Source organism: Artibeus jamaicensis, unplaced genomic scaffold (genome assembly GCF_021234435.1).
Source record: "Artibeus jamaicensis isolate MK-2021 breed Jamaican fruit bat unplaced genomic scaffold, CSHL_Jam_final scaffold_612, whole genome shotgun sequence".
NCBI classification, from domain to species: Eukaryota; Metazoa; Chordata; class Mammalia; order Chiroptera; family Phyllostomidae; genus Artibeus; species Artibeus jamaicensis.
In genome coordinates, this window is record NW_026522049.1 from 1,267,329 (window position 1) to 1,295,147 (window position 27,819).

Below are 27,819 nucleotides of genomic sequence, written 5' to 3' on the forward strand. Positions count from 1 at the left end.
CCAGGGATGTACCCGGACTGGGAATCGAACTGTGATCCTCTGGTTCACAGGCCCATGCTCAATCCACTGAGCTACACCATCCAGGGCTCATGGTGGTGCATACCTGGCTTTTAAAATTTTCCTCTCGGTGTTCACACTGCCATAGGCCATCTGGAATATCATACCTCTGTCAGTGGCTCAGAGGACGCCTACCCTGTCCACGAACTGCATGCTATATGAGTCTGGTCAAGGACAGGTGAAGAGGAGTGACGTGTGGGGGAAAGGCTCAGGGGCGTGTTACCCACTCTTCCATTTCAGTTCCCGAAATCCTGTTCTTATTCTGGACTAGATCGGGATGGAACACACTTGGCTACCACCGTAGGTCCCTCACAAATAGCACCCTGGACCGGGATTCTTTATGGGGAGCTGAACTTTTCTAATGTAAATGCCCGGGAAGAAGTGTTCTGACTCTTCCCCTGAGGAGATTGGAAGGTGGTGGAGGGTAGGGACCATTTCACACATCACCTTCGTGGCTTTTGCTACAGCTGCGGGCGTGAAACACGCTCTGTGAACATGTGCAGACTGCAGGAAGTGAGCTGTGTGCAGACAGACGTGCAGCAAGTTTTAGCCCTTTTTAAAAGAAAAAAGGAAACCCAACCTTGAGAGGCAAAAGATTTGCTTTTAGGGGAAACGTCATCAAGTAGGAATAACTTTTAAAAGAAACTTGAGATCTATTTAGTTGGAACAGGGCTTGCCCACTAGGTTTTTCTCTCATCACGTTTCCAGGGTCCTTCCAAAAACAGTCTAAAGGTTACGGGAGGGAAGACATGGTCTTTGAAAACCAGGTCCTCGAGGTTCTTGAGATCAGGGTGGGCGGATTCACAGATGATCGGTTCTCGAACACACACCTGCAGAAGCCGCAGCAAAAGCCCGTGCTGTTCAGCTCGTCTGTGGGGACAGGACACAGGAGGCCCAGAGAGGTGGTTCTGCCAACTGTCTTGTCTCCCGCCGGCCCTGCTGGCAGTCAGGGCAGGGCACCTCCTGTCCATTCCTGAAAGGGCATTAGGCTGCCAAACCCGGAGGGACAAGGAAGTCCCGAAGGCTCCGAGAAGTTGGCACCAGTGCGCACTGAGGTTAAGGCGCAGAGTTAGATTTGGTGGGGGAGGGAGAAGACTACGTGAAAGAGAGTGCCAAAATTACAGTGAGTTTAAGTCATTTTAAGAATGTCTCTCATGATGAAGGCCACTTCAGAATCCCGGACCAGGTACAGGTCTGGGAGAAGCCGGCCCGGCAAAGGACCCGTAGTTACTCTGGTAGAGGCGCCGTCTAGCGCACGTGGCTCTGGGAACGGCCACCGCGAGGCTGGGCCGCGAGGGGCGCCCGGGCCCTGGCGGACTCGCACCCACCCGGGGGCGGGCGCGGGCGGTGGTGCTGTCGCCGCGTCTGCAGAAACAGCCCCCTGGGCCGGACGGTACAGCCGCGGCCGTCCTGCCCCCCAGCCCTCCCCCTCCTGGGGCAGAAACTCCAGGAAGAGGCAGTTGGAAAAGCAGGTTCCCAAGGCCCTCCCAGCAGCACAGGACTCGGGTTTGGGGAAGGGGACCTCGGGCAGGGCGGCGAGGGGGGCGCTCTCCGGCCGCCAGGACACCCCTCTGCAGCGGGCGCGGTGGGCTCGGCCGGCCGCCCCGCGCGGAGCCCCGGGCCCGGGCTCCCAGGCGGGGAAGGTGCCCGCCCCGAGCGCGTCCGGGGGTGGCGCCGCCGCGCGGGCCCCGGAAGTGGCGGCGGGCGGGGGGCGCGCAGCAGCCATGGCCGCCGGCTTTGTGCGCCGCGCGCCGGCCGCGGCCGCCCGCCCCTCGCCCGGGCCGCCGAGCCGCCGCTGACCCGCCCCGCGCGCCCGCCGCCGGCCCCGCCCCCCCGCCGCCCGCGCGCTCCCCGCGCTCGCGCGCCCGCCGCCTCGCTGCCTGCCTGCCTGCCCGGCCGGCGGCGGGCCCAGGCCGTCCCGATGCCCGAGCCCGGCCCCAGGATGAACGGCTTCTCGCTGGGCGAGCTGTGCTGGCTCTTCTGCTGCCCGCCCTGCCCGAGCCGCATCGCCGCCAAGCTGGCCTTCCTGCCGCCCGAGCCCACCTACACGGTGCTGGCGCCGGAGCAGCGCGGCCCGGGCCCCGGCGCGCCCGCCCCGGCCCCGGCGCCCGCGGCCACCGCGGCGCAGGCGGCCGAGGAGGGCGCGGGCCCGGGCGCGTGCAGCCTGCACCTGAGCGAGCGCGCCGACTGGCAGTACTCGCAGCGCGAGCTGGACGCCGTCGAGGTCTTCTTCTCGCGCACGGCCCGCGACAACCGGCTGGGCTGCATGTTCGTGCGCTGCGCGCCCTCCAGCCGCTACACGCTGCTCTTCTCGCACGGCAACGCCGTGGACCTGGGCCAGATGTGCAGCTTCTACATCGGCCTGGGCTCGCGCATCAACTGCAACATCTTCTCCTACGACTACTCGGGCTACGGCGTCAGCTCGGGCCGGCCCTCCGAGAAGAACCTCTACGCCGACATCGACGCCGCCTGGCAGGCGCTCCGCACCCGGTGAGCGCGCGGGGTGGCGGGGCCTGCGGCTGCGGGAGGCGGGTGGGCGCCCTCCTGGCCCGGGGCGAGTTGAGAGCCCCGGGCCGCCGAGGATTCGTCACCTTCTGCACCCTGGCCTTCCCCCAGGGCCTCCCCCTCCCCATAACCCTGCCAGGCTTGAGGTTCCCGGAGAGCCCAGACTCGGAGGGTATTGCCACCGTGGGCACACGTGGGAGCCCCCCCGGGCCTTCAGGTGGCAGCGTGAGGTGCTTCAGTATCTGCAGAAAGAAAAGTACTTGATTCGCGTTCAGGTCGTGTGAGCTGGCCACGCGAGACTGAAGTGACCTTGAAGTGACAGGCCATCTGGACACCTCCTTCCCTTGTGAGATCAGGGGGTGAGAGGGGATGACTTCTCAAAGACCGTCCTGTGGTCCAGTGCGCTCCGGGGCAGCTGGGCAGCTCTGGACGGAGCTGGAGGGCCGGTGGAGGGCCGGTGGAGTGAAGTTGGGGCCCTGGTGGGGCCAGAGTGGGAGGCAGGACTCCAGGGCGGCTGCCCACGTGGCCCCTCCTCAGAGCCTCTGCAACACCCAGGATGAGTGGGAGTTTTACAGGGGATTCTGTTGACCTTGAATTAGCATTCACAGAAGGACTGGAAAGTATTCCTTGAGGGAGGGCCATTTCCAGGCCAGGCTCAGGTTGGGATGGGGGGGGGCGGGTAGGAGCAGAGTATCAAAACAGAAAGCTTGAACTTTATTCTTAAAGTGGGCAAGTCACTTCACCTCGCACCCCACGTTCTGCGTCCTTGACTTCCCCTCACCGAGCTCTGAGCAGCGATGGTGGGAACCCCTGGGATGTGTCTGTGGGGACATGTCACTTCTTCAGGTGGAGGGCCCCGGAGGAAGGACCGGGCGTGACGGAGGCTTATGGGCCCCTACAGGGCTCTTCTCTAAGATGTGTCTGCTGGGCTTCTGAATGACTTGGTCTGCATCCTGTGGGTTCGTAGCCTCATAAATCACCCTCCGCTTTGCTGGGAAGATGGCCTGTTCACCGAGGAAGTACTTAAAATTTAATGTATGTGGCTTGTTTGCCTTCTCCTGAAGTGCGACTTCATTTGGACCCTGGCTTTCCCAGGCAGGAGGAGAACATCGCAGGCAGGGATGTCAAGCCAGAATCCACAAGTCCCGAAAAGCCACCTGTTCCTCTTCTCTGTTCCAGAGAAGGGCCCCAAAGGCGTCGAGTGCTAGAATTTGCTGTTGCTAACGGTGTTAAAAATGAGGGTTGGCGTTCGATGACTTTGGGGTGACACAGTATGGTTCTGCTTCCAGTAAATTTTATAATAAAATGCCCCTTTTGGTGCCTGTCTGCCTTGGAACGAAAGCCTGGCAGGGGCGAGACCCAGCCTTTGGCCTGAGTACACAGGTGTGTCTCTTGCCACGTCTGTGAGGCGTGGCTACTTCCTGGAGACTTGGGTCAGCCTGAGTTTAACTGAGGGCGTTGTTGTCTTACACAAGGTGTAGTTTGGGGGTTCCCTGATGGTGTGTCTTCACGGTGCCCACGACAGCTTAGTCTTATGCTGGAATTCCTGTCTAGGCTGGCAGACACTCACCTGGCAAATAGGAGAACCCTAGAATTCGAAGAAACCTTTCCCGTCCTCTCATCCTGTGCTTGCCATGCTCTTTGTGTGCGTGTGTGTGTGTGTGGCCCCACAGTAAGAGACACACTGTACATCTTGATCGTACCACACACACCCCCACACGCACACATCTGTGCCTCCAGATCTGAGGTTGCACAATAGTGTTCCCCGCTATGGGCTATGCATATGGCAGAGTGTGTTCTATTTCTTTCTCTCTCTCTTTTGTTTTTTGTTTTAGAAAAATAAGGAACAAGTGCTGTTTTGTGAACGGTTAACTTTATTTCCCCACTCAGTTCTGGATACAGCTCTTGTCCCCGACCCCCCATCTTACTGCCCTCATCTGAAAGGTCCGGAGAAGATGCCCCCATGGCCCGTCCGCAGTTTGGTACTTTGACCATCTCACTGTGAAGTCCCAGCTACCAGATGTGTGTGTGTCTCTCGGTTAGTCTGAGAATCTAGGATTCTGAAGCAACCCAGTCCCTTCCCCGCCCTTTAACCCGATCCCTCGTCTGCCCTTGTCCGGGCTCTTTCTCTTCCGTGTCACGCTCCACTGAGGTCATCTCTACACTGGGGTGCCTCCCACCACACATATCCACTTGCCTGTGGCGGGGTCACCCCCTTATCCACCTCCAGCCCTCGTGTCTTTGGGGATCTGTCTCTTTTCTGACCTCCTGGTCACCCCACTGCTCACCGGGGGCCTCCCGTCTCTCCCCGAGCCGGGAGGGCTGGTCAGGGGTGTGTGTCTGGGCTCTGCGTCCCCAGGCACCGCCCTTTGCTTCCTCCTTCCTGCTTCCTCTGGCCTTTGCTGCCTGCCCTTTCGCAAGGCGGAAGAACTCCACGCTTCCCTGGGTCCAGATTGGATTCGCAGACCCGGTTGGACCCAAGCCGCTTCAGGCTGCGAAATGAGGCCTGTGGCCCCAGCTGGGATGGGTCAAGCTGGTTTGAAAGTATAAACCCAAACAAGCACTAACCCAGAGAAGGAGGCAGAGGGAGTCTATCAGCTGATACATTGTAATCTGGAACAGCAAGAGAGCTGGGGCATCTGCCATTAGGTTGGCCCTGGATAAGTAACAGACTTATTGCTTAGGTGCCAAAGGCAAATTACCAAAGACTTAATATTTCACCCACCCATTCATTCATTCGCCCAGCAAACCAGGAACCATTAAACACACATGTATTGATTCTGTGCTTGTACCAGGCATGGTGGTAGGTGCCCCTTGAGTGCCATTCATCCCGCACTGTTTCTCTTTGTCATAAAAGGGTGGGTGAGGTTTTAGAGGGTGTCGGGACTGTGTGTTACTGTGTTACAACTTCCATGGGATGGTAAGGCCCGCAACAAGAAAACCCGTGAGTTCCTTACGGAAGGTGGGAGTGGACTCCCCCAGGTAGTGGGAGCCTGGAGAGGCACCATCCGCAGGTTGTGAGTGGGGTGTACGGTTACGACTCCCGGAAGGAGATTTCCTGCCGGGAGTCGCGAACAGTCACTTCCCTGGGCACGCCGCCCTTTGCCCTTCACGACCCAGCGTCTCTGCCCTCTGTGCTCAGAGGGACATGCCGCCCGCCATCGAGGGAAGAAGGCTTGGGGTTTTTGCCTGACTGTGGGATTGAGGAGGGGCCACAGATACGGAGGTGTGTGACGGATAGTGTTTGACGCTGATCTTTTCAGAGAGAAAACAGCATCGGCTGGCCGTTCAGGGCACCCTGTGTATGGGAACATCCCATCAGGAGGAACTGAGTGCTAGTGTCAGACGCATTGCAACTGAAGTAGGCGCGGTGGGCGTGGGGGGAGGGTCGCTGGGGCCTTTTCTTTGGTGTCCCCTCTCCCTTCCTCCAGCTCTCTGGCTGCCTCGCCCGGCCCTTCCCACCCTGTCGCCACCAAGCAGGTTTCTCGAGCACGTTCTGAGCTCTGGCCTGCGTCCCACCAAAACCTCCTTTCCCATGGTTCTGTGTGGAGAGACCTCACTTTCCATTTGCAGAAGCACTAACAAGGTTATTTCGTGTCTCTGTGTTGACGGGCAGACAGGGCTGGATGCGTTTTCTCTCCCAAACATGTTGGGTTTTGCTTGGCGCGTAATCTCGGAGGCTCAGCCTTACCCTTCTGCCAGTGCCAGGACATACTGGGGGGGGGGGACTTGTTTCCCCGAGGGCATCGTTTAAGTTACACTGTCCCTGATGTCGCTTCCGACCTTCAACTCTACTCCCCGCCGCCCCCCTGCAGAATTAGAAACTTCTCTGTTTGGTCTTGATAATCCCACGTTAAAGAAGACCCCAGAATCCGGCTTTGGGAATCTCGGTGCTCATTTCAGCCACAGATTTACCTTCTCTATTGGATTTTGCTAAAGCTTAACGTTAAGGCTATAAACCGGCTCCCCTCCGAGAAACCTCGTGCACAGAAATCCAAATCCGAACACAGAGGCACTGGGGTCGTTGTTTGGCTGTGAGGGTGACTTTTTTGGGGATTGCTTTTCAATGATAGTCTTCTAATTGGTCCAGAAGATTCAGTTGATGAAAGTGAGATAATCCCAAGCCCTTCAGAACTGGGAGGTGAGTTCCAGTTCCAGCACCAGCCCCCACTCCCCCCTTCTCAACCTTTAGGGGCACAACCCGCTTTGCCTCACCATCCGCTGCTCTCAGAGGAGGGGACCAGCTGCGTGACTTCTGCAGTGCCATCTCTGGGCTCTTTCGTGTTTTTGAATCTGCTTTTTGTGACTACTGGGGACCAGGGTGGACTCAGTGTCTGCGGTGGATCTCAGCCCTGGCTGCACTTGGCATGTGCTGGGTAGATTTTGTAAAAGTGTGTGTGTATCCACATACAAACACGCATGTGCATGTGTGTATGCACATGTGTTTACATATTCCTGTGTAGGTGTGTATATGGGTAAGTTTGTGTGTGGTTATGTGTGTGTGCGTGTGGATGCATGTGCACACATGTGCATGCAGCCAGGGGGGAGATGCATGAGTCTAGAAACATCCGGAAGCCAGTGTGCAGTTAAAGACTCGCTGGGATTACAGTTGGTTAAGAGTTGAGGACTCTTAGTGGCTCCTGGCTGGGCAGTGCAGCTGGTTAGAGCCTCGTCCCCATACTGCACGGCTGCAGGTTCAATCCCCGGTCAGGGCATACACACACACCGAAGAATCAACCAATGATGCATCAGTCAAGGGGACAACACATCCATGCTTCTCTTTTTCTCCGTCTCAAATCAATTAAAAAAACAGAAACGATAATGACAATAGTAATCATCGTGCCCTGGCACAATGCCTTCCGCTTAGTAAGAGCACAGCGGGGGGGTTACTGTTGCTCAGCATTATCAATACAGTTATTAGAGCTGTAACAGCTAAGCGCTCAGATCCTGCCAAAGACCAGATGCTTCCATCAGAAGGAGCAGTCAAGACAGTGCTTCCTCCCCCCCCCACTCCCCGTGGTTGTAAACAATAGCAGGGCGAGCCTTGCTGGGTGGGTGTGGGCGCGGAGGATGTTTGTTTTATTTGCAGTTGAGGGGAGGGAGCCTCTTCAACAGGTCTCCCCGCCCCCACCCTGTTTGCTTTGGGGCGTGGCGTGTGTGTGTCTCTCAATCTGGTGGCACTCCCTGGACCAAGGCGTTTACATCCCCAAAGGAGATCTTAAAAGGAGAGGAGACGTTCCCTGAAATCCAACACCTGGTGACTACCCTGCAGACCTTGCTCTGCTGGGCTGGCCCCACCGTCGTGTTTCCAGGCTTGGTTCCCGGGAGCTGGGGGGCTGGCCCGTCTCCCTAAGGGGACCAGACAGGCCTGCGGGCACAGGGTCGGGTGGAGAGGACGTGGGGGGGGAGGCCCCGTCCCTGTCCACCACTCAGGACTTCATGGTTGCCCGTTAGTTACTTAGGGGAGGACCTCCCACGGACAGGGGCGTCCCTTCCCTTTCCCCGAAGTTCGCCCAGGCACCCGGAGCACGTGCTCCTGTAGATGTCGGTCACCTCAGGTTCCTCTCAGGGGCCTTCTGGGCTCCTGGGTGCCCCTCACTGATAGCTTCCGCCCATCGATTTCCTTCTGAGTGTTAAAGGGCCAGGCCGCCCCCGGAAAGTGGAGCCCTCTGTTTCCTGGGAGTCTGGGTCGGTCACGGCTGCCTGTCTGTCCTCGCGCCACGCCATGGCGAAGGGCCCCACCTCGGGGTGGCTCGTCATCAGAGACGAGACAGGGGGTAGAGAGCCTCCAGGCCGTGCTAGTGGCGTGCTGCTTGGTGACGTTTCTAAACGGGTGAAATGCAGTCTGGGCAGAGACGCTGGGCGCAGAGCGCCAAGCAGGCCTGTGCTCAGAGTCTACCCACAAACTGTGAGGCTGCAGGCGGCAGTTGGGCTGTGTGAGCTCACCCCTGACGCTGTGGGGGGGGCGGTCAAGTGAGGTGCAGCTGATCCACGGCTGCTTTTAGTGGTGGTCAGGGGAGAGCCAGGCCGACCGTGGGCACTGTAATTACCCAGACTGGAAAGCTCTGTGGTAGCGGACGTTGTGGGCGGTTTTGACTTAAACAGTCGGATCTACCCCAGGGTCGTAGATAAAAACTCCAGGGTATTTCCGAGTCTGTGCTTTTGGCTGTTGAGTTGTTTCACCGTCACTGTGGTCCTCCTCACGGGAAACATTCCTATCGTTTAAATGGTAACTTGTACAGGCCCTGACTGGGTTGCTCACTTGGTTAAAGGGTCGTCCTGATGACACCAAGGTGGTGGGTTCCATCCCTGGTCAGGGCACGTGCAGCAATCAACCAATGAATGCGTCAGTAAGTGGAACAACAGACCAATGTTCCTCTCTCTCTCAAATCAGTAAATTAAAACAAATTAATAGGTGCACACACACACAGTTAGACAGGACCGTTCATGTGGCCAGTCATTTCCAAACCCCCGCAGAGAGGCTGCCCCCTCCTGTCCTGCATTGTCCCTGAGGGCCCAGGACAAGAGTTTCTTGGTGACTTTTGCAGGGACCCGTCCCTTTCAAAGTCCATTCTTTCATTACATTTGAATTGCTCCGTCGTCCTCAGTTACCCCAGAACTGCCATGTGAATTCATTCACACCCCAAAGCCTCTCAGGGTCCCCCCATCCCCCGCCCCCTTCCGCCAGCAGCCTCTTTTCTGGAAGTTCCTACTTAGGATGAAACACCACTCGCTGCCTGTGTATTTGTGAAAGGGAGAAGGATACTTTGCTTTTTGTTCTTTTTAATGTGTGAGTTTTGTTGTTTTTGTTTTTGTTTTTTTTTGCTTTAAACATCCACAGTATCTTATACACCGTTTTGAAATGCCAACCCATATAAACCCGTGCCCAGCTAGGCACACGCCAGGAGGCACACTCTCATTTTTATGAAAACAGGATGTGTGGTCACAAAGTCAGACACCGGCCCTCCAGGTGAACGCTGTCGCCTAACAATTTGGGGGGCTTCCGTTCTCAGAGTTACAGGAGCCGAGCCTGAGGAGGAATTAAAAATCTCAGGCACTCCCATCCGTGACCACGGCCGGCCCAAAGGACGCTGGGTGCTGGGCTGGAGGCTCAAGGCTCGGTGCAGTCTACCATTGTTACCACATCTTCTCTGGTACAAAAAAAAAAGCCTTTCATTTGCATTTGAAAGATGGCTTTGAATACCGTTGGAGAGAGTCCCCCCACGGAATTCTGCACTTTTGTGTAACAGTATTCATTCTGAAGTCGAAAAATGCCTCCTGAGTGTTTGGAAGTCATTTCAAAGGAAGAAAAATGACTGTTTTCTAGGGAGGTAGGCAGTGGGGTTGGGCGGTTCTGCGGGTAGTTCTGCGGACTTTGCCTTTAGTACTGAGGATTCTGATAAGGAGCAGTCGGGCTGAGGATTCGTCATAAACTAAGCCCTTGATGACCTCAGGGGGGTGCCCGGGGCAGAGCGGAAGAGTGGCCTGGATTTGGATCTCGTCAGGGCTGGTTTCTCCGGGCCTCAGTTTCCTCTGTAACGTGGGGAAATGATGGTTGCATTTGTTATGACTCGTGAACAAATGTTCACCAAATGCCCAAATCTGTGTTTGAAGAAGTGAGTTTTTAATGCCACTGGAAAGACAGAAGGAAAGAGATGAAAAAGTTTAGTGTTAACAGCCTTTAAAGATTTGAAAAGTTAGCCCTGGCTGGTGTGGCTCAGTGGCTTGAGTGCCAGCCTGTGAATCAAAGGGTCGCAGGTTTGATTCCCAGTCAGGGCACATGCCTGGGTTGTGGGCCAGGTCCCCAGTAGGGGGCGCATGAGAGGCAACCACACATTGATGTTTCTTTGTCTCTCTTCCTCCTTCCCTCCCTTCCCCTCTCTCTAATAAGTAAATAAATGAAGTGAATAAATAAGTAGATAAATAAAAGAACTGCAGAAAGAACTGCGGAAATCTCTTTTGAAAGAAAGAGTATTTGAAACATAGTAACAAGCCCCCTCCCCCACCCGAGTTTCTGACGGGTTTTGTAGACTCCAAGAACTGCACTGTGAGAAAGTTAGGACCGCAGAAAGGAGAGGGAATGATTTACAGCTGCTCCTGGGGCTGTTAGTAGGGAGGGGAAGCTCCAGTAGGTTCCTTCTGACTTTCAAATCCGCCCTGGGCTGAGCGGCCTCTGTTACTTTGTTGCCATTTGTACTTCCCGCAGTTTGCTTTCTAATGGTGTTGTCACTCTGTAAATAAGGCAGCTGCGTATGTGCAGATGGTCCTCCAAGGTCCCTCTCCCTCTCTGGGTTCTCTCTGAGTGCCCTTGAAGTGGGTTTTAAAGGGCCACACCGACCTATTTTAAATTCCACGGGACAGTGTTTTATTCCTGTGCATCTGAAATGAGGCCAGTTTTTCCTCCTGAATTGCGTCCTTTTTTAGATGGGGAGTGAGAATCTTGAAAAATCCGTCCCTCACACCCTGGCCGGGTAGCTCACTCACTTGGTTGCAGCCTTGTTCTGTGCACCAGAAGGTTTCGGGTTCGATCCCTGGTCAGGGCAGGGATGGGGGGCAGCCGATGGATGTTTCTGTCACTCAGTGTTTCTGGAGTCTGGACGTCCAGAGCTACTCGGTCTCACCCATACTTGACTGAACAATTTCTTTCTGTTTTTTAAACAAAATGTTCTAGTATCAAGTGTAAAATTTGATTGATCGTACTCTCAGGTTCTGCGTACTCATTCGTAACCTATTGTTTAATTCATCCGTTTGGCTTCTCTGTGGGTTGTGATCATGTGTCTGACTGTCCAGCCCCACCCCCGGCACCCCCTTCAGTCCCCGGGTAGCCAGCCACCCAGAGTCCTGAGTTTACCTTCGCCAATAATTCCTTTATTGCTGATGGCCGTTTACTCTTCATCAGTGTTGTGTGAGTGAATAACTGAATTAATATCTCAGTGTCAACAGTCAAGTTCACCCAAGGAGAAGAGTTTTTCTTCCCCTGGGCTCAGCTCTGTCTCATCCTTGCCTGTCCTGGGTCCTAAATCTCGGTTCTCGTCCTGCTCACACCCGTCCCAGGCGTGGGAAACGCTGGCAGCCCAGCCCGGACGGGGAGGCAGAGCGGCCGGGGTCTCGTCCCGTCTGACTTCCCTGTGGAGTCTCGCACCATGTAGCGCCTCAGCCACTGTCGGCCGCCCTTGACTTTGCTCTTCTTACCCAATCACTTCGTTGGCAGCGAGGTGTCCCTGCCACCCCCACACTTTTCGTATGAGGAAGTGTCACTGGTCTGTCGTTCCTGGCCGAGTTTTGACCCTCACCCATCTGGCCGTCCCCTCTGAACAAGCATTCTTGTTGGGTGACGTCTACGGGACAGGCCTGGAGCTCACCTTGGTGCTGCAGCTGGAAGGTGGCCGTCGGGAGGGTGACGGTGCTGTCCCTCTGTGGACTGGACGCCCGGGTGCACCAGCCGGGCTGGGGCAGCCCCACCGACTGTCCCTCGCACCTGCCCGTTTCGGAACATAACCGGGCGCCCCAGAAGGATAGACTTCGGCCGTAAGGAAGATGTCACTGTGTTTCCTTCTCTGTCTCACCTGTAGGAGGTGTGTGAGATGCTGCTGCCCTTGGCATTTTTAGCACTTGCGTTTCTGTGCATCTTCCACTCCTCCGGTAAAATAGTAATGAAATGCATTTATTTTAAAACACCGGCTCTAAAACCCTTATGTGGTGTCTCACACCTTTTCGTTTGGAGCAGGTCAGGGTTGCGTCCCCTTGTCTTGGTTCCGGGGGAGCAGGGGACCCCCCAAGCAGACGCCCAAACAAAGGGTCTCCAGGAGATATTCTGCTGGTTTTACAAGCGCTGCTGGCCTACTGTGCGCTGGGCTGGTGGCCACACTGGGCCGTCAGGAAGGTGGCTCAGGACGGGAAGGAGAGCAGGGCTGCCCCGGAGGCAGGCACCTGTGAGAGCGTTTCCCAGTCCTGCCGGGATTTTGTGTCCTTGCAGCCTTGTGAGCAGGTGTGAGACCCTTCCTTCAAGTCTGCCCCAGCCCCCTGCGCACCCCCCCCAAACAGGGTTCAAATCAGGTCTCTTTCGCCTATCCTTGAATATGTATTTAAACCAGGTTTGAAGACGTTCCTTTCTTCCCGGAACTTGCAACCCCACGCTTAGCCCATCCATTTCTCCTTGCTGCTGACCTTATTCATAGTCAGCCTTGGCTTCTAGATCCGGCTCTTCCGTGTAATTCCTGAAAATTAGCATCTAGTGACTTGCAGGACTTTGCTTCTGCGGGAGACCTTGTCTGACCCGTGAAGGGCAGAGCACAGGGGAGGGGAGTAGAGTAACTTCACGACTCCGTCCAAACAACCCCTCCGCCCTGAGACGGCGGGCCCAGGGCAGGGGCGGGCACCCTCCTGATGTTCCGAAGAAAGACTGCCATTCGCTTACTCATGGCGTTGACTCATAAGTCCCAGTCAGTGCCAAGGTCTTTCTCGCGGCACCGGGTTCTGCTAGTGTGCCGGGGAGAAACGCAGCTCGGCGTGGCATCGGGGTGAACCCCACTGTCATGGCCAAGTTGAACATGTGTCCTCAGATGACGATACATGTGTACCGTGATCAGTCCACCGGCCGCCTGCTCCCGCCCTGCCCCCGGCTCCCAGGAGCACCTTGACACGGTATCTGTTGGCTTTCTGCTGGGAAACTCGAGGATTTTTCTCGGTTATCCGGCTTCCTTTGGCTGTGTTCAGCATTTGACAGTTATTTCTGAGTTTTCATGGGCGGCACTTGGGATTTTAAGGAATGCATCTGAGTCCTGCTGCCTCTGTGCAGGCGAGTAAGTGACCTGTGCCCGCCTTCCTCCCGCTCTGCCCCCACTGTCGGCCCGGCCTATGGTGTGGCGTGAAGGTGGTCTGTTCCCGCTGTTGTCCGTGCACGTGTGGCTTCCGCTGCCCGGCCACCTGGGCTGTCCCCTTCGTTGCTCCCAGTCTCCCTCTCTCTGCCTCATTGCTGTGACGTTCTGGGAAGTCTCCCCCACTTTGTTCTTTGAGTTAGTTACATTTGTATCTTGGCCATCGGTTCTCATCTCTGAGTTCACTCTTGGATTTCCCGTTTGCATAGCTTTCTGAACGTCAAGGACGTTTCCAGGCCAGATAGACGTTTCGTGCGAATTTCCCTTTTCCCTGAGCCGAGGGGCCGCGTGGGAGCCGGCGGTGTGAGCCCCTGGGACTGTCGGGCACCCCACACACCAGGCGCAGCCGAGTGGCTGGCGGCTGAGACGCGGGAGCCCACCGCCCGGTTCTACACGCAGAACCTCAGAGGGGCCTGAGTGTGTTGTGTTAGACACCAGCCCCTGTAACGGTGTGTGAAGAAATATTTCTCAGATGCTCTGACACACTGGTTTTCCGCCACAGTTGTGCGCTGCCTTTGCGCTCTGGGGGTCGGTCGGGTCTCAGGCGCCCCCCCGCCCCTAAGCCCTCCACAGAGCGTTGCTCTTTTTCGCTTTTCGCCGTCTTCATATTTAAACACTTTTATTTCTGTTTTGGGTGGGTTTCACGTGGGGAGAATGGAGAGACACGCCTTTACTCAGCCAATTTGTATTTAAAACTCTCATTACTGGTCTTTTAAATCCTGCACCAACTAGCCTGTCCGTGTTAGCTTACGTATGTCCGTTCGTCTGTTTTTTCCCAGTTTTCTTGGAGAATAACCAGAGTCGAACAGTCAAAGATTTTCTCGGTAAAGGCGTGAGGGGAGTTGGGCCCACTACCCCCTTGCAGCTCCGTGGCCCAGCGCGTTCCGGGGATTTGGGGCCGGGAGCCAGCAAGGGCGTGGCACGGCGGTCCGGTGACCGCAGGGGTCTGAGCTGAGAAATCCCGGCCCTTCGGCCGGCTGTGTGCCCGTGGTGAAGAAGGTGCCTCGTGCCTCTCTGTGCTAGAAGGTTCGAGCAGTCCACAGTCCTCTGCGCCACTGTCGGCCCTCGAATGATGTCCTAACACAGCATTCTTCAAATATTAGAATACAGCCCCTTTCTAAAAATAGAGGCGGTTTCCCGAGCCGGCCGGGAAAGGATCGGGTGACAGAAGGAGAGGAGGGAGGCTCGAGGGCCGCACGGCTCCGTCTGGGGTTGCTCCCCATGGGTCCCCCATACGGGGGTCCGGGGAGCGAGCCAGGGACGGGCCGGTGGGCCGCGGGCCACTTTCTGCCGCAGGAGGAGGTCTGGGCTGTCCCCTGAGGTCGGGCTGCATCATCTAAAGTTGTGACTGTGGCGTTGGGGGCAGGGCCGGGCTGTCAGGCTTCACAGGCTGCTGAGTTCGCCTGGTCACCGAGAAACAGCGTGGCTGCTGCCGCCGCACGCCCCTGGCTGGTGGTGGCTGTGTGCAGACGAGGGGCTTCGCTCTGGAGGCAGCAGCGGACCTGGGTTCAGAGCCAGGCTCTGCCGCCGCCCGGCTCTGGGGCCTCGGGCAGCTTACCTCACCGCCCAGATCTTTGGTTCAAAGGGACGGGTGTTAGCCCTTCGCAGGCGGCCACTAGGACTAGAGAGGATGCGTGCAGAAGCATCGGCCTGACCTGGGGTTGTCTGGCTGTGGGCCAGGCGCCTTCTGAGGGTGGACAAGAGCTGGACAGGAGCAGGCCCCGCCACCGAGGGGGACGCCCACTGCGAGGCCCTGGTGTTTCCTGGTGGGACGGGGAGCCCGGGGAGTGGGGGCCTCTGTTTGCAACAGCGGCCACCTCCACCTCACCCAGCCCAGAGGGGACACCTGGCCTGGCCCAGTCACAGTCACGTGGGGTTTGTAGCCTGGCAGGGCTGAGCCTGCAGGGCACAGGGGCAGTGGCCTGAATCCTTCCCCTCACCTCACAGCTCAGGAATCCAAAGGCAGGTCACTCACCTGGGGGCTAGCGTGCCGGTGCCCTGGTGTCAGAGCCTGGGAGCCACCTGGGGGCCCCGACCTCACTCTCTCAGGACGCTCGGGGGACCATCCGTGCAGCCAGGTACACTTGAGGGCCTGCCTGCTGGAGAAAGTGGACAGTGCTTTTAGAAGATGAACTGGCTTCTCTTTGTGCTAATCAAATCAAGCCTCTGACAGCGCAGATTCTCCTGGAGTTTATGAGAGACACCCCGCCGCATCAGCCCTGTGAGACCAAAAAGACCCCAAGGTCGGGCATCGCGATTTTGGAATGAAACCACCCACACTTTCTGACCATGAGGATACGAGCCCCCACCGGGGCAGAACCCAAGTCGTCCTTGTTCATCCCTGTGCCCCCGGCTCCTGTCACCGTAGGCGTTGAGGATACTGGGTGAGCGTTTGGGGAATAAGTCGTCCCCTCTCTGTCAACTCTGGTTCCTGCCCGCCCCACCGAGAGCCCCATTTGGGGCGAGTGTGGGTAACAAGCCAGGCAAAAAAAAAAAAACAATGCTCGGCCGGCGTGCTCTGTAGGGACTGCTCGACTCACGTATTATTCCCTTTGTGAAAGTGTTCAGCCTTGCTCATGAAACTCTGCTTTGTGCCAGAGAAGTAGCAAGCATGAAACTGCAATAAAACCTTGGTGTTTTCATAAACATTTGGACGTACTGTTTCACGGGGTTTTAAACCCGAGGAATTCTAATAGGTTGGAGAAGAGGGTGGGAAATAGGCTTCGTTTTCGAGCTGAAGGTGTCTGCAGAGTTAAGGCGTTGAAAGCATTTGTTGGTACTTTAATACAGGATTTTATATCACTTTGATTTCTTTTGCATTTCCAGTGGGTGGGGGTGCCCAACAATTCTTGGCAGATTGGAATTAGCTAGTGAATGCTCTCCTTTTGCACGTTGCCTCGAGTTGGTGGGGACTCTCCAACCGCGACAGCCCCTCTCCCCACCTGGGAGTCAATGTTCACAGGTTAGAAATCTACCTGTGAACATCCCGGGTGAAGGGGGGGGACTCGTGGTAAAGTGCCATTGGTGTTTCTGAAGGGACTGAGAGAGACTGGGACTGTCGGGGGTCTGACTGGCTTAGAAAGAGGAGAGGACGCAGCCAGAGCAGCCAGCTTGGAGCCGAGTGGCCACGGGGGTGTCGATGAGAGGCAGGACGAGGGAGAAGGCAGGTGGGAGCCTCGGGGCCGAGGCGTGTGGGGTCCTACGCAAGCCTCACTCAGACAAGGGGACCCCCTTCTTCCTTCCCAGAGTGAGGGAAAGGAGGACGGCCCCCACGGTGTCTGAGCCCTCCTCTCCTCTGTGCCCCTGCCTGTGTGTGATGCAGCATTTAACACCAGCATCTGCCCGTGGGGTCCTGAAGTCCCCTGTCCCTGTAGCACGTGGAGCCCACCCACTTCTGATGACTGGCCGGCTCTGCCCTCCAGAGTGGTCCTGTTGGGAAGACGGGGGTGCCGATCACCACCCCGGGCTCCTCTCTGCGTGTGATCTGGATGCTGTTAGAGTCTGGAGCTTCCGCAGGGGGGACATTTCATTCAGGATGAAAACCTGTCCACCTCCGTCCCCGTGTGAAGTCTCTGAATTTCTAAAACAGTCTCAGGAGGGGACACACCAGGTGTTAATCCTGCCTCAGAAAAAACGAGGCCACAGCAGGAGAAAATGTCAGACGCAGAGGTCAAGAGCGTGGACTTGAGGGGCAGAGAAGGTCAGGGAGGTCTTGCTTTGCCCACAAGGGGAACGGAACCTGTCCCTGCCGCTCAGTCCCTGGTCACTGAGTTGGGCTCCGAAGGCTGGGTGATGTCACCTCACAGGTTCCAGTGCACGGTGGGGAGCATGGCCGGCCAGGCACTTCTGAATTATTGATGCCGCTGTGCTCTTAGTGGTCACATAAAACTTTCCCATTTACGGTCCATAAGGACACGGCCTTCGCTTTGTTACGTTTACACGCTACACAGTAGCTTAATTAAAAGGTAGCGCTGATGTTACCTCTAGGCCTCCTCTTAGACCAATTTAGGAAAGGAAACGAAAGCTCCGGTGGGGGAAATGGTGGGGGAGATCTCGGAGGCCGCGGGGGCTGGTCTGCAGACCGGGGTGGTATTTTAGGGTGCAGACGGCCGTTCTAATGATCTCCCTTGAGCGTTCAAATATAGAAGCTAGAATTGTGCTACGGCTTCATTCCGATTGCCAGGTGCCGTGCAAAGACACTCGTCTGTGTGGGTGCTGCTGGTGGCCGTGGGGGGGGGGGTGGCGCAAGGTTCCTGAGGGAAGCCTTTTGTCCCCAGGAGAGAAGGAGGAGGAGGTGGCAGAGTACTTCTGTTGTTCGAAGGCGCTGTTCTCCTTTGTTTGGCTAAAAAAAAAAAATTCCAGGCATGGTGGAGAGATGGTGGACAGGGCCACGGGTCTCTGTGATGGGGAGGTCAGAGCGATGTGTAAGTAAAACGGAGTCGGCGTCTTTCCTCCGAGACTGGCCATGAGCAGCACAGGCCGCCTGACAAGGAGAGAAACATCAAGGTGTGGTTGCCTCTCACATGCCCCCTACTGGGGACCCGGCCTGCAACCCAGGCCTATGCCCTGACTGGGAATCGAACCAGCAACCCTTTGATTCGCAGGCCAGTGCTCAATCTACTGAGCCACACCAATCAGGGCTGTTTTTTTTATGTGTGTTTTCTTTATGTTCCTGGTAAATTGTAATGACTGGATTTTAGAGAGTTTACAATTTTAAGAAACCCCAAGTTTTACTGCTTATTACTGTTTACTACTTATTCTTAGAGTCAAATCTCACTTTTGAATTCTGGAGAGTTGGCGTTTTTCCCTGGTCCTCACTAACAAGGAATGGATCCCTGCAAGTCAGACCTCACAGGACTGTTCACTTTTTTCCTTCTTTTCCTTGTGATAAAACTCACAAGAGTGAACTTTCCCACGGGAGCCCTTTTTCCAGTGGCCGGTTCTGCCACTGTCACCGCTGTGCACCCACAGAACTTCAAGTCACCCCAGGATAAACTCTGTCCCCAGTGAACAGAATGTCCACTTTCAAAGCCTCAGAGTTTTCAGGCCAGTGCCGTGGACATGCTGATCCCAAATCGTCTGCATTTGAGTCGGAAGAGGGGTGGCAGGTAACACGGCCGCCTCGTTCAGGAAGAGCAGCCCCACCTCCCACCTGTGAGCAGGTTGGCAGTGTGCCCCCCACTCAGCGGGGACGGAGGCGGGAGCTGGCAGCCCCGTCTGGCCCGAGCTGCCCTGTGCCCTGACCCGGAGCACCTCTGAGAGCTCGGCGGGCATCCATCTTACTCGTAATTCTTGCCCGCCCCCGGTCAGGCCGCATCCGGGAGCCGTGATACCCGAGGAGCAGCTGTCCTGGTGATTACCGGTTAGGTCAGCGGCCTCTCTCGGAGCGCCGCGTCTCTGGTCTGTAAAGCAAAGTCATCCATCTGTGTGATCTCCCAGGGCCTCTCCACCCCCGCCTGCAGGTTGAAACACTTGCATCATTGATGCCACGAACTTCTAACGCTTTTCAGAAGGACGGAGGGGAAGTGGGAGGCTCTGGAAGCAGAATGAAGAAGACTCGGGGACACTAGGGGGAAGGACACAGCCAGGTGGGCCCAGAGGAGGGACAGAGGGCTCCCTCGCCTCTCGGCCCAGGGGGCGCATACGCGTCACAGATCTCCGTGTGCGCGTACGAAAACCAGGGGTGTGGGGACAGGCCGAGTGCGGTAGCGCCGATCCCAGCTGACACATGAGTCGGCCGCCTGGTTTCAGGTTTAGCGGCCGCCTTGTGTGCCGGGGCTGCGTCAGCTCCCGCGGGTGCCACATCCGGCTGTGGAAACAGGGAAGTCACCCAGAAGGCGGCGGAGAGGGGCCTGTCTGCGGGCCTCGCCCTGTCGACTGCTCACCACGGGCTGCCCAGAGGTGACATGACCGCTGCCGTCAAAAGCCTCCCCCCAGCACAGACACTTCGTGCGACCCGAACGTGACTTGTCTGGGTAAGTGTCCTGCCTGCGAAATAGGCAGATGCTCTCAGGCTGTCCTTGGGCCGTGCGTCTGACTTCATCTGTGTTTGGCGTGGACAGAAGTGACATTTACTGAAAGGCTGTTGTCAGGTGCTAGATGCCACGCACCAGGAAGCCCAGGAGCCCCTCCAACCTGCCGGGTGCTCGGTGGCCGGGCGGGGTCGGGCAGTCCGAGGTGGCTGACGGCGTCTCGGTCACCAGCAGGGCGATTTCAGGCGCACCTGCACTCCGACGACAAGTTCAAGCACATTATCCTGTTTCAGTTGTCACAAACCTGAAGACAGTTAGTTGTATATTCTTTAAAAGGAGTGTAACTTCTTCTCTGAAAGATGACTTTTAAAAATTCATTTTGAGAGAGAGAGAGAGACACACATCAATGTGTTGTCCCACTTAGCGGTACATTTGTTCATTGGTAGCTTCTTGTGTGTGCTCTGACTGGGGAGTGAACCCACAGCTTTGTCACGTGGGGGGGGACGGTGCTCTTAACCAACAGCTGCCTGGCCAGGGCCTGAAAGATGACCTTTTAACAATTAAAATTTGGTCACGCCAGATTGCGTTTATTGCTCTCTCCGACACAGAGCAAAGACGCTGCAGAAGGAGGGAAAAGGGCTGAAGGACAGACAGACTGAGTTGTTCTGAAGGTGGGTTTGGAGCCGGCGCGGAAAGGCTCTCCTCTCCCCCCCCCCCAGCCCTTGGGAAAGGCATCTCAGGCATCTGGGGCGCAAGGTCACGAGGGAGGCCAGCCGCCGCTTCGCAAAAGTGAGATAGCCTGTGTCCCGAGAGGTTTCGAAACACGTGGACAGGTTTCAGGAAGGCGACAGCAGCCGGGCACGCTTTTTCTGGACCGTCCCTGCTGTTTTGTGGGTTACCTCATCGTCATAGTAGTCTGTTTAGGAAAAGGACACATCGTCTTTCTGTTTGCTGGCTTTGAGCCGTCTGTCTCCTTGGGGCCTGAGCCAGGGAGTGAGCTGCCTCCCGGGTCTGTGAGTGAACTGGAGTCCTGCACAGGAGGGCCCGTCCCCGCCGCCACCTCCTCCGGCCAGCGGCTTCCTCTGGAGGCCCCAGGACGGGCTGGCGGGTCTCTCTAAAACACCCAGCAGATGATCTCAGGAAGACCTTTGCTGTAACTGACCCCGAGGGTTGGACATTTCCAAACCTTCCTAGGGGATTCCGCAGTCACCCGAGACTCAGTATCTTCCCAAACCGAACTTCCTTTCTGACAAACCAGAGTTCCAGCCGCCCTTGGTCTCTGCCCCAACCCGCTGTCTGGACCGCTTTCCCTGACACGCACCTGATCCGAGCAGCTCGACTCTTCTCACCCGGCCGTCGTCTTCCTTCCCGTGGCTACTTCCCCTCTCCAGCCTGCTTCCTCTCAGGGTGCGGGGGTGTCCCTCCGCTGGTCTGGTCCTCTGCTTCCCGAGGCAGAAGCCCCGCCCCAGCCTGGGCAGCTGGGTCCCGTGCTGGGCAGCCCTCCCTCCCCTGGAGAGGTTGCCGTTCTCCTCGCTGCCTTCCCAGACCTCCCCTCCCCTGTGGCGGATTCCAGCTCGGCTGTCCTGACCTTCCTGTCCCCATTTCCATACTTCCCTTCCCTGTGCTTGGGTAAACTTGCCAGTCATAATGCTCATTCTGCCTGAACTCATACTTGGGTTTAGTGCTGTTTCTTGGTTTTCTTGTTTCCCCTGAGACTCTCTGTTCCACTGCTGCCCCCTACCCCTGCATTCAATTCAGTGTTACTTGATGTAGAGACCACTGGTAACATTGCATCGGGTTTTGACAGTTCCCAGAGGGGGCCAGGGATCTGGTTTACTGTTGCTCCTTTTGGCCAAATGCCCTCAGTCAGAAAACAAAACAAATAGCGGACATCACTCATGTTTAATTTTTAGATTTTCTCAAACAGCGCTAATTCAGCAGGCGCTTTATTTATTTATTTTTTTAAGGTTTTATTTCTTCATCTTTAGAGGGGAAGGAAAGGAGAGAGGGAGAAAAATATCAGTGTGTGGTTGCCTCTCGTGCATGGGAACTGGCCTGCAACCCAGGCGTGTGCCCCGACTGGCAATTGAACCGCCACTCTTTGGTTCACAGGCCGGGTCTCAATCCACTGAGCTACACCAGCCAGGGCTCAGCAGACACTCTAAAAACATGTTTCCTTTGCTTCCACCATTGGAATTCACGACCAACAGGAGTTCGTTTGTGAAACATCACTGTAGCATTAAAAAAAAAAGCCTAAGCGCCCAAAGGTGTCCGTCCCCAGAGGGACAATGAGCCCATTTCAGGTGGTGGAGGCTGCTTTGTCTTCCTCCTAATGAAAATACAAGGTGCACACTTACTTGTTAGGCTCTGGCCTTGGGATGGAAACATCGACTTAACCGGGGACGTGCCCGGCAGCCAGCTCTGCAGCGGGGCTGCAGGAGGTGCTTCTGTCGTTGGCAGGTCTCAGGTCCTTGAACTCCCAGCGTGTGGGGCTTTCCCACCCCCTCAGACCTCCTCCTTTGGCGAACACTCCCGGGACCCTGTGTGTTTATCTCTGTCCCACGTCTAACGGTGTGTCCACCAGGCATCGCCGCTCGGAACTGTTCCCACTACTGACTTCAAAGTCGGTGGCCCCGTGCCAGGTGCGCTGCTTCTGAAGGTGACGGCCCCGCTCCCGGCAGGACCGCGCCAAGGCCGTCCCCTCGGACAGGACGCAGGCTGTCTGGGAGAGGGGGCCGGCGCGTCCCTGTTCGCAGTCAGCACAGAAAGCTGCACGCAGAAGTGAAAACAGACAGGTTTTTACCTCCTCGGCGACGTGACCATCTCCGCAGGGCACGGTCTCAAAGAAACTCTAGCAAAGGAGGAAAGTAGAGGGTACGATGGCCCCGTCCACATGGACACAAGTTGTATAATGCACAGGTTTAGTTATTTGTCCAGAAGCAGGAAAAAAGGTTACGTGTACTGTTTTTGCAAAGTGTTGTAGGAGACAGCATCTTGGTCACTTGTACAGAAACCCATCAGTGTTGGTGAAGCAGACACATGGGGTGATGGGAGTTTCGTGAGTGTGCAATACTATAGTTTCTCTCTCTTCTCCATTCATTAGCTAATGGCACGCAACCTCTGACCTGCCCCCCCCCCCCCCCAGGTACGGCGTGAGTCCTGAGAACATCATCCTGTACGGGCAGAGCATCGGGACTGTCCCCACGGTGGACCTGGCCTCCAGGTACGAGTGTGCCGCCGTCATCCTCCACTCGCCTCTGATGTCCGGGTTGCGCGTGGCTTTTCCCGACACCAGGAAGACGTACTGCTTCGACGCCTTCCCCAGGTGAGAGCTCGCAACGGTGCAGCAGCCGTCCACGACCCGAGTCCGGGTCCCATATGGCCGTTAACTGTGGGCCACAAGTAGACATTTACCTTGGGCCCCATCACGCCCGTGCTGGTGCCTGAGGGGACGTGGAGGTGAGCGTCTCTCACACACACACACCCCGGCAGGAAACTCTGTCCCCTGAGCCTGACTCACCTGTACGAAGGCAGCGGATGACGTGTGGGGTTCTGGTTCACGCTGACGGCCAGGCCTAATTGCTTCGCTGTGTGTGCAGGAGGCAAAGCCCTGCTGGTCGGGGAGGAACTGGGTGTTGGGTGTTCAGGTTGACGGGAATCACGAAGAGCTACTGCGGTGTCTACGCCCAGACCCTTAGCCCAGGTGGGACGCACGCTCAGATATAAACTGCAAGCACCCACTTTTTGGTAATGACTTTTTGTCCTCACCTGAGGACATGCTTATTGATTAGAGAGAGAGAGAGAGGAGGAGACACATCAATCGGTTGCTTCTCGTACATTCCCCGTCCGGGGTCCAAACCCGTAACCTATTATAGGCACACACCCTGACCGGGGATCAAACCCGCGACCTTCTGGTTTATGGGATGCCGCTCCAACCAACCGAGCCCCCCGGCCGGGGCAGCACCCACCGTTATGACGTGTCTCTTCGGGTTCTCAGTCCGACGGTTCCGCTGAGGGAAAAGGCGAAGGGAGCTCCTCGCACATCGAGACGGGCTCTGGGCCGGTGGACGGGATGCGCTTCCCGGGAGCCGCACGCCCTCCATCCTCTCTCCTGCTTTTGCGAGGAGACCTCCCCCGCCCAGGGGCTGGAAGTGGAGCCTCGGTTTTCCCGTCCCCACTAAGCGAAAGGAAAGCAGGTGCCAAGCAGCCACTGGTTTCTTGAACACCTCTGTCTGAGAGTCCACTTTTGCTTTTTTTTTTTAATCGAAGTTGAGGACAGTATGTTTTAATAAAAACTGTTGCCCCCCTAACCTTTCCCCTGGTGCCTTGCTGAAGCGGTGTGAGGCGGTCCCAGCAGCCCTGGCTGGCTCACCTGCCCCTTCGGTTGGAAAAGCCTCAACTGAAATAGCATCCAGGTTGAGGATTCTGAGTGACCCTTGAGTCCCTGTCATTCTGCTGTTTCTGGGGGTGGAAAAGAGCACCATTTGGTCACGTAAAGTTCTGTGACACAGGCTGTCTCATTCCACAAGCGGGAACCCCCCGGTTACACCTTGGGCGAGCTTCAGTGCGGAGCAGTTTCTACCAGGATTCCCCGGGAGCTGGTTTCCCGGGACTGGAGCGCCCGGCGATGCTAAGGGGGCCGATGGCTCTGTCTGCCGGGCCTGATTTGTGCTGACTTGGGAAGGAGAGGCCAGTTGGTCGGGAGGGAGAGATTCAGGGCACTCGTGGGAGGCCACTCAAGGAGTTCTCCTGGCAGCAGTGTGAACAGCTTTCTTCTGACTCCTGAATGAACTCGAAACTCCAAATTCAGCCACGACCGCTCTCTGCAGCTCAGGACTGAGTAGAAAACAAGCTAAGACTCTTTACAGTTGTGCATAGGAAACTTCCGGCGTCTGGCTGAACGGTAACCTCAGTCTTCAAAACAGCCTCAAGAAGGTGGTTCAGTTATAGATGGTCCTGTAGGTGGTCCAGTTACAGGACTCTCTTTACAGATCAGGAAACTGAGGCTTCAGGAGCCGAGCATGTTGCCTGGTTACCGTTGGTGAGTGGGGAGGGCCAGAGAGCCGCTCGGGCTGTTCACAGCCCAAGCAGTGTGGATGCGGCAGGTCCCAACAGGGGGCGCTCACGAAGACTCTGTTCATGGACCAAACTGAGGCAGCGTTTCCAGCGGAGCCCGTCACTCGCTACCAGACGCATCGTGGACTTGCCTCTTTGGTCCTTCCTGGGTCTGTAGTTTATTTTCTTTTACCTTTTACATTTTGAATCAGACGGTGGCATTTAACTCCAGATATGCCCCGCCAGGCTGTAGAGATCGTTCCAGAGTGTGCAGCATGGGACACAGCCCCTTTCTTCAGCTACTAAACAGGGTTGTGTTTTTTTTTAAAGATCTTATTTATTTATTTTTAGAGAGAGGGGAAGGTTGGGAGAAAGAGAGGGAGAGAAACATCAGTGTGTGGTTGTCTCTTGCACGCTCCCTCCTGGGCACCTGGCCCACAACCCAGGCATGTGCCCTGACTGGGAATCGAACCAGCAGGTGTTTCGGTCACAGGCCAGTGCTCAATCCACTGAGCCACACCAGCCAGGGCAACATCTTTCAAATGGAACATAATTCACTGGACTCTCACGTCCTCAGAAGAAGTCCCTCTAAAATTAAACGCAGGGGAAAGCAGGTTTATAAACAAGATTCTCATCTGTGACATGGAACGCAGCCGCCCAGGCTCCAACCTCGTGGAAGTCGCATTGCCGTCTTCCTGGGCGTCTGGAAGTGGCTGTAGCCACCCCGCCCCCGGAGCCGGTGAAAGGCGCCAGCGATGCCAGCCCCTCCTCAATCTCCGCTGCCTCGCAGCTGCTGCTTAGTCACCTCTCCAAGCTTCGAGTCCCTCCCTGGTTAAACAGAGTTGGCATTCGCTCCCTCCTCCGGTCCCACTGAAGACGACGTCAGGTTTTGTGTGCGCAGGACAAAGCTCAAGGCTGCGGTAAATGTTTAACAAGTGTGAGCTGTGACTTTGACCAGAAAGTCCCCTGCAGAGAGTACCCGCAGGCGTCCCTTTGTCACGTGGGCAGAAGACAAAGAGGAGTCAGCTGGAAGAGGGGCCTGGGGGGCCTGGGCGGGACAGAGGTTACAGCCTTCTGCAGGTTTGCTCCTGGGCCGAGTCACCTCCCCGGGAGGGGTCACCCACACGCCCAGCCCAGCCCAGGAAGCCTTTGGCCTCCTCTTGGGAAAGTGTTTTCAGAGCCTGTAGCACCTTCTTTTGAGGATCCTCAAATAATTCACCCTTCAGGGTAGCTTTGATTGTGGTACACAGTCAGAAACCCTTTGGAATCTGGTGCAGGCATTACATGAATTTTCCGAGCTAAGCAGTACAGTTTGTATCAAAAGGGAGGCATTAACTTTTATGAAATGTGGTTCGAGAGGACCCTTGTTCATCGATTCTGGAGGCAGCTCTCAGAGAAGGGTTCTCAAACCCCGAGCGGCCAGGGATTAAGTGTTGAGCTTTTCCAGGAGACATGCCTTCAATATGCTAAGTTCCAGCCTGTTTACTGTTTTGAAAATCTTCTTAAAAAAATATGAATACGTCAGAAATACTAGTAACTGGATTGTTTAGTCCAGTGGCTTTGGGGAGTTCTGTTTTTAATAAACCACTTCAACAAAAACACAACGGCCAAATGAAACGTATTCTCACATGGGTCTCAGAACAGAAAAAGACGTCAGCGGAAAAATAGACAAAATCCAAAGAAAGTCCGAGTGCAGTTAATGACAGTGTGTGGCTGTTGGTTTCCCGGTTGGGACAGGCAGTGACAGTGCTCGGTGTTTACCGGGTTGGACGTGTGCAGGAGCTCAGCACTATCCTCGTTCCTTCCCCGCAAACCCAGAATGAATCCAAAAAGAAAACTTTTTTTTTTTTTAATTAACTCCTGGAAATGGGGGGAGGGGGAATGCGTAGCAGGCTGTTGTCTGTGAGCGAAACTAAAGAGCTCTTTCTCCCCTCCCCCTTCTCTGTCCGCAGCATCGACAAGATCTCTAAAGTCACCTCTCCTGTGCTGGTCATTCACGGGACGGAGGACGAGGTCATCGACTTCTCCCACGGCCTGGCCATGTACGAGCGTTGCCCTCGAGCCGTGGAGCCCCTCTGGGTCGAAGGGGCCGGCCACAACGACATAGAGCTTTACGCACAATACCTAGAGAGACTAAAACAGTTCATATCTCACGAGCTTCCTAATTCCTGAAGACGACTTGAGTTTACCTCGCTTACTGTGAACACAAAGGGTCCTCCGGTTCGCGCCACCGGCAGGGAGTGCAGGCCTGCGGGGCCCGGTCGTCAGAGAGCTGGGGAAGCCTCAGGCTCGCAGCCAGAGGATTTCTCCCAATTCACACCATCTTCTACACCGAACCTCATGGTTTCCCGCCTCGTGTCCTCGCGGGGACTGGGGGCGAGGGTCGGCGGCGGGGCGGGTTCTCTCGCTGTGAGAAGGATGCTCCCGCCCGGGTCTCTGGCTTCCCCTTCCCTTAGGATTCATTGACGCAGGCCTCTCCCCGCCCTCCCCATGTCCTCTGCCTTCACGGGGTCGATGCCTCGGTGAAGCTGTGAGGGAGCAGCTGGAAGACTGGTGACAAAAATGCCCTCTTAACTCCCGCGGACATGCTGGCCTTTCCCCCACACAGGTCATTGGAAGGGTGACTGACTGGGACCATCCCAAACAGCTTCACCTACTGGAACCATAGAAATATAACTGGAATATTCTTAAGCTAAAAGAAACTGGATTTTTTAAAATGTAAATTTATTACTAGGGAACAGAATTTTCCTATTTTGATTGTCTGGCTGGTCTAATAACAGGAGCCTAACTGACTTTCCTCCTGGCAAGTCCCCTTTATAGGCTTTTTAAAAAGTCCTGTAGATATTTGCAACACATTTGTGCATAGATTCTTAATGGATAGTTGTCCTTCGGCAGGATACAACTGCAAATTCCTTGTTTGTAATGTAAATGATTGGATACATTTTGTTAATATGTTTTTATTTCTATGTTTTGCTATCAAAAAATTTTATAACATTTCCAAGACAAAAAAAAAAAGATGACAAGTTTGGCTTTGAAGAATTTATGTAATTAATATTTCACAGAACTAATCTTTTTAGTTTAGCAGGTATTTAGGTTTTGACACTGGAGTTGCATCTTACAAGCATCAGAAATACAAGATGCTTGAAATTGCTACACTGCTTGTGGATTGGTTGGGGGTTTGGGTTTGCAGGGGTTTTTTTGTTTTACTTTTTTCCCCCAAATTTAAAAGCCTTAAATGTACTGTGAGCCTCAGATTGTTGTTCAGCTGGACCGAGGTCAAGTGCTGGTTTGTATGCTGTGGCCTGGGTGCGGCCCAGCCGTTGGTCACAGAATAAAGGATGCATGGATCAGAC

General features: G+C 55.7%; 1 protein-coding gene across 1 annotated transcript; it reads left to right on the forward strand.

Annotated features, from left to right (window-relative positions):
* The first annotated feature begins 1,862 nt into the window (after nucleotides 1–1,862).
* Nucleotides 1,863–27,818, forward strand: ABHD17C (abhydrolase domain containing 17C, depalmitoylase). Its single transcript, XM_053658917.1, has 3 exons — nucleotides 1,863–2,547; nucleotides 22,557–22,736; nucleotides 26,419–27,818. Exons 1-3 carry the CDS (start codon nucleotides 1,979–1,981, stop codon nucleotides 26,636–26,638), a joined length of 969 nt encoding a protein of 322 aa, XP_053514892.1. The 5' UTR covers nucleotides 1,863–1,978; the 3' UTR covers nucleotides 26,639–27,818.
* The last annotated feature ends 1 nt before the right edge of the window (nucleotide 27,819 follows it).

Excerpts from the sequence above, each read along its gene's own strand:
- ABHD17C (XM_053658917.1), top strand. The coding sequence starts at position 1,979 with ATGCCCGAGCCCGGCCCCAGGATGAACGGCTTCTCGCTGGGCGAGCTG. Across the intron at positions 2,548-22,556 it reads TGGCAGGCGCTCCGCACCCG|GTACGGCGTGAGTCCTGAGA; the intron begins GTGAGCGCGCGG and ends CCCCCCCCCCAG. Across the intron at positions 22,737-26,418 it reads TGCTTCGACGCCTTCCCCAG|CATCGACAAGATCTCTAAAG; the intron begins GTGAGAGCTCGC and ends CTCTGTCCGCAG.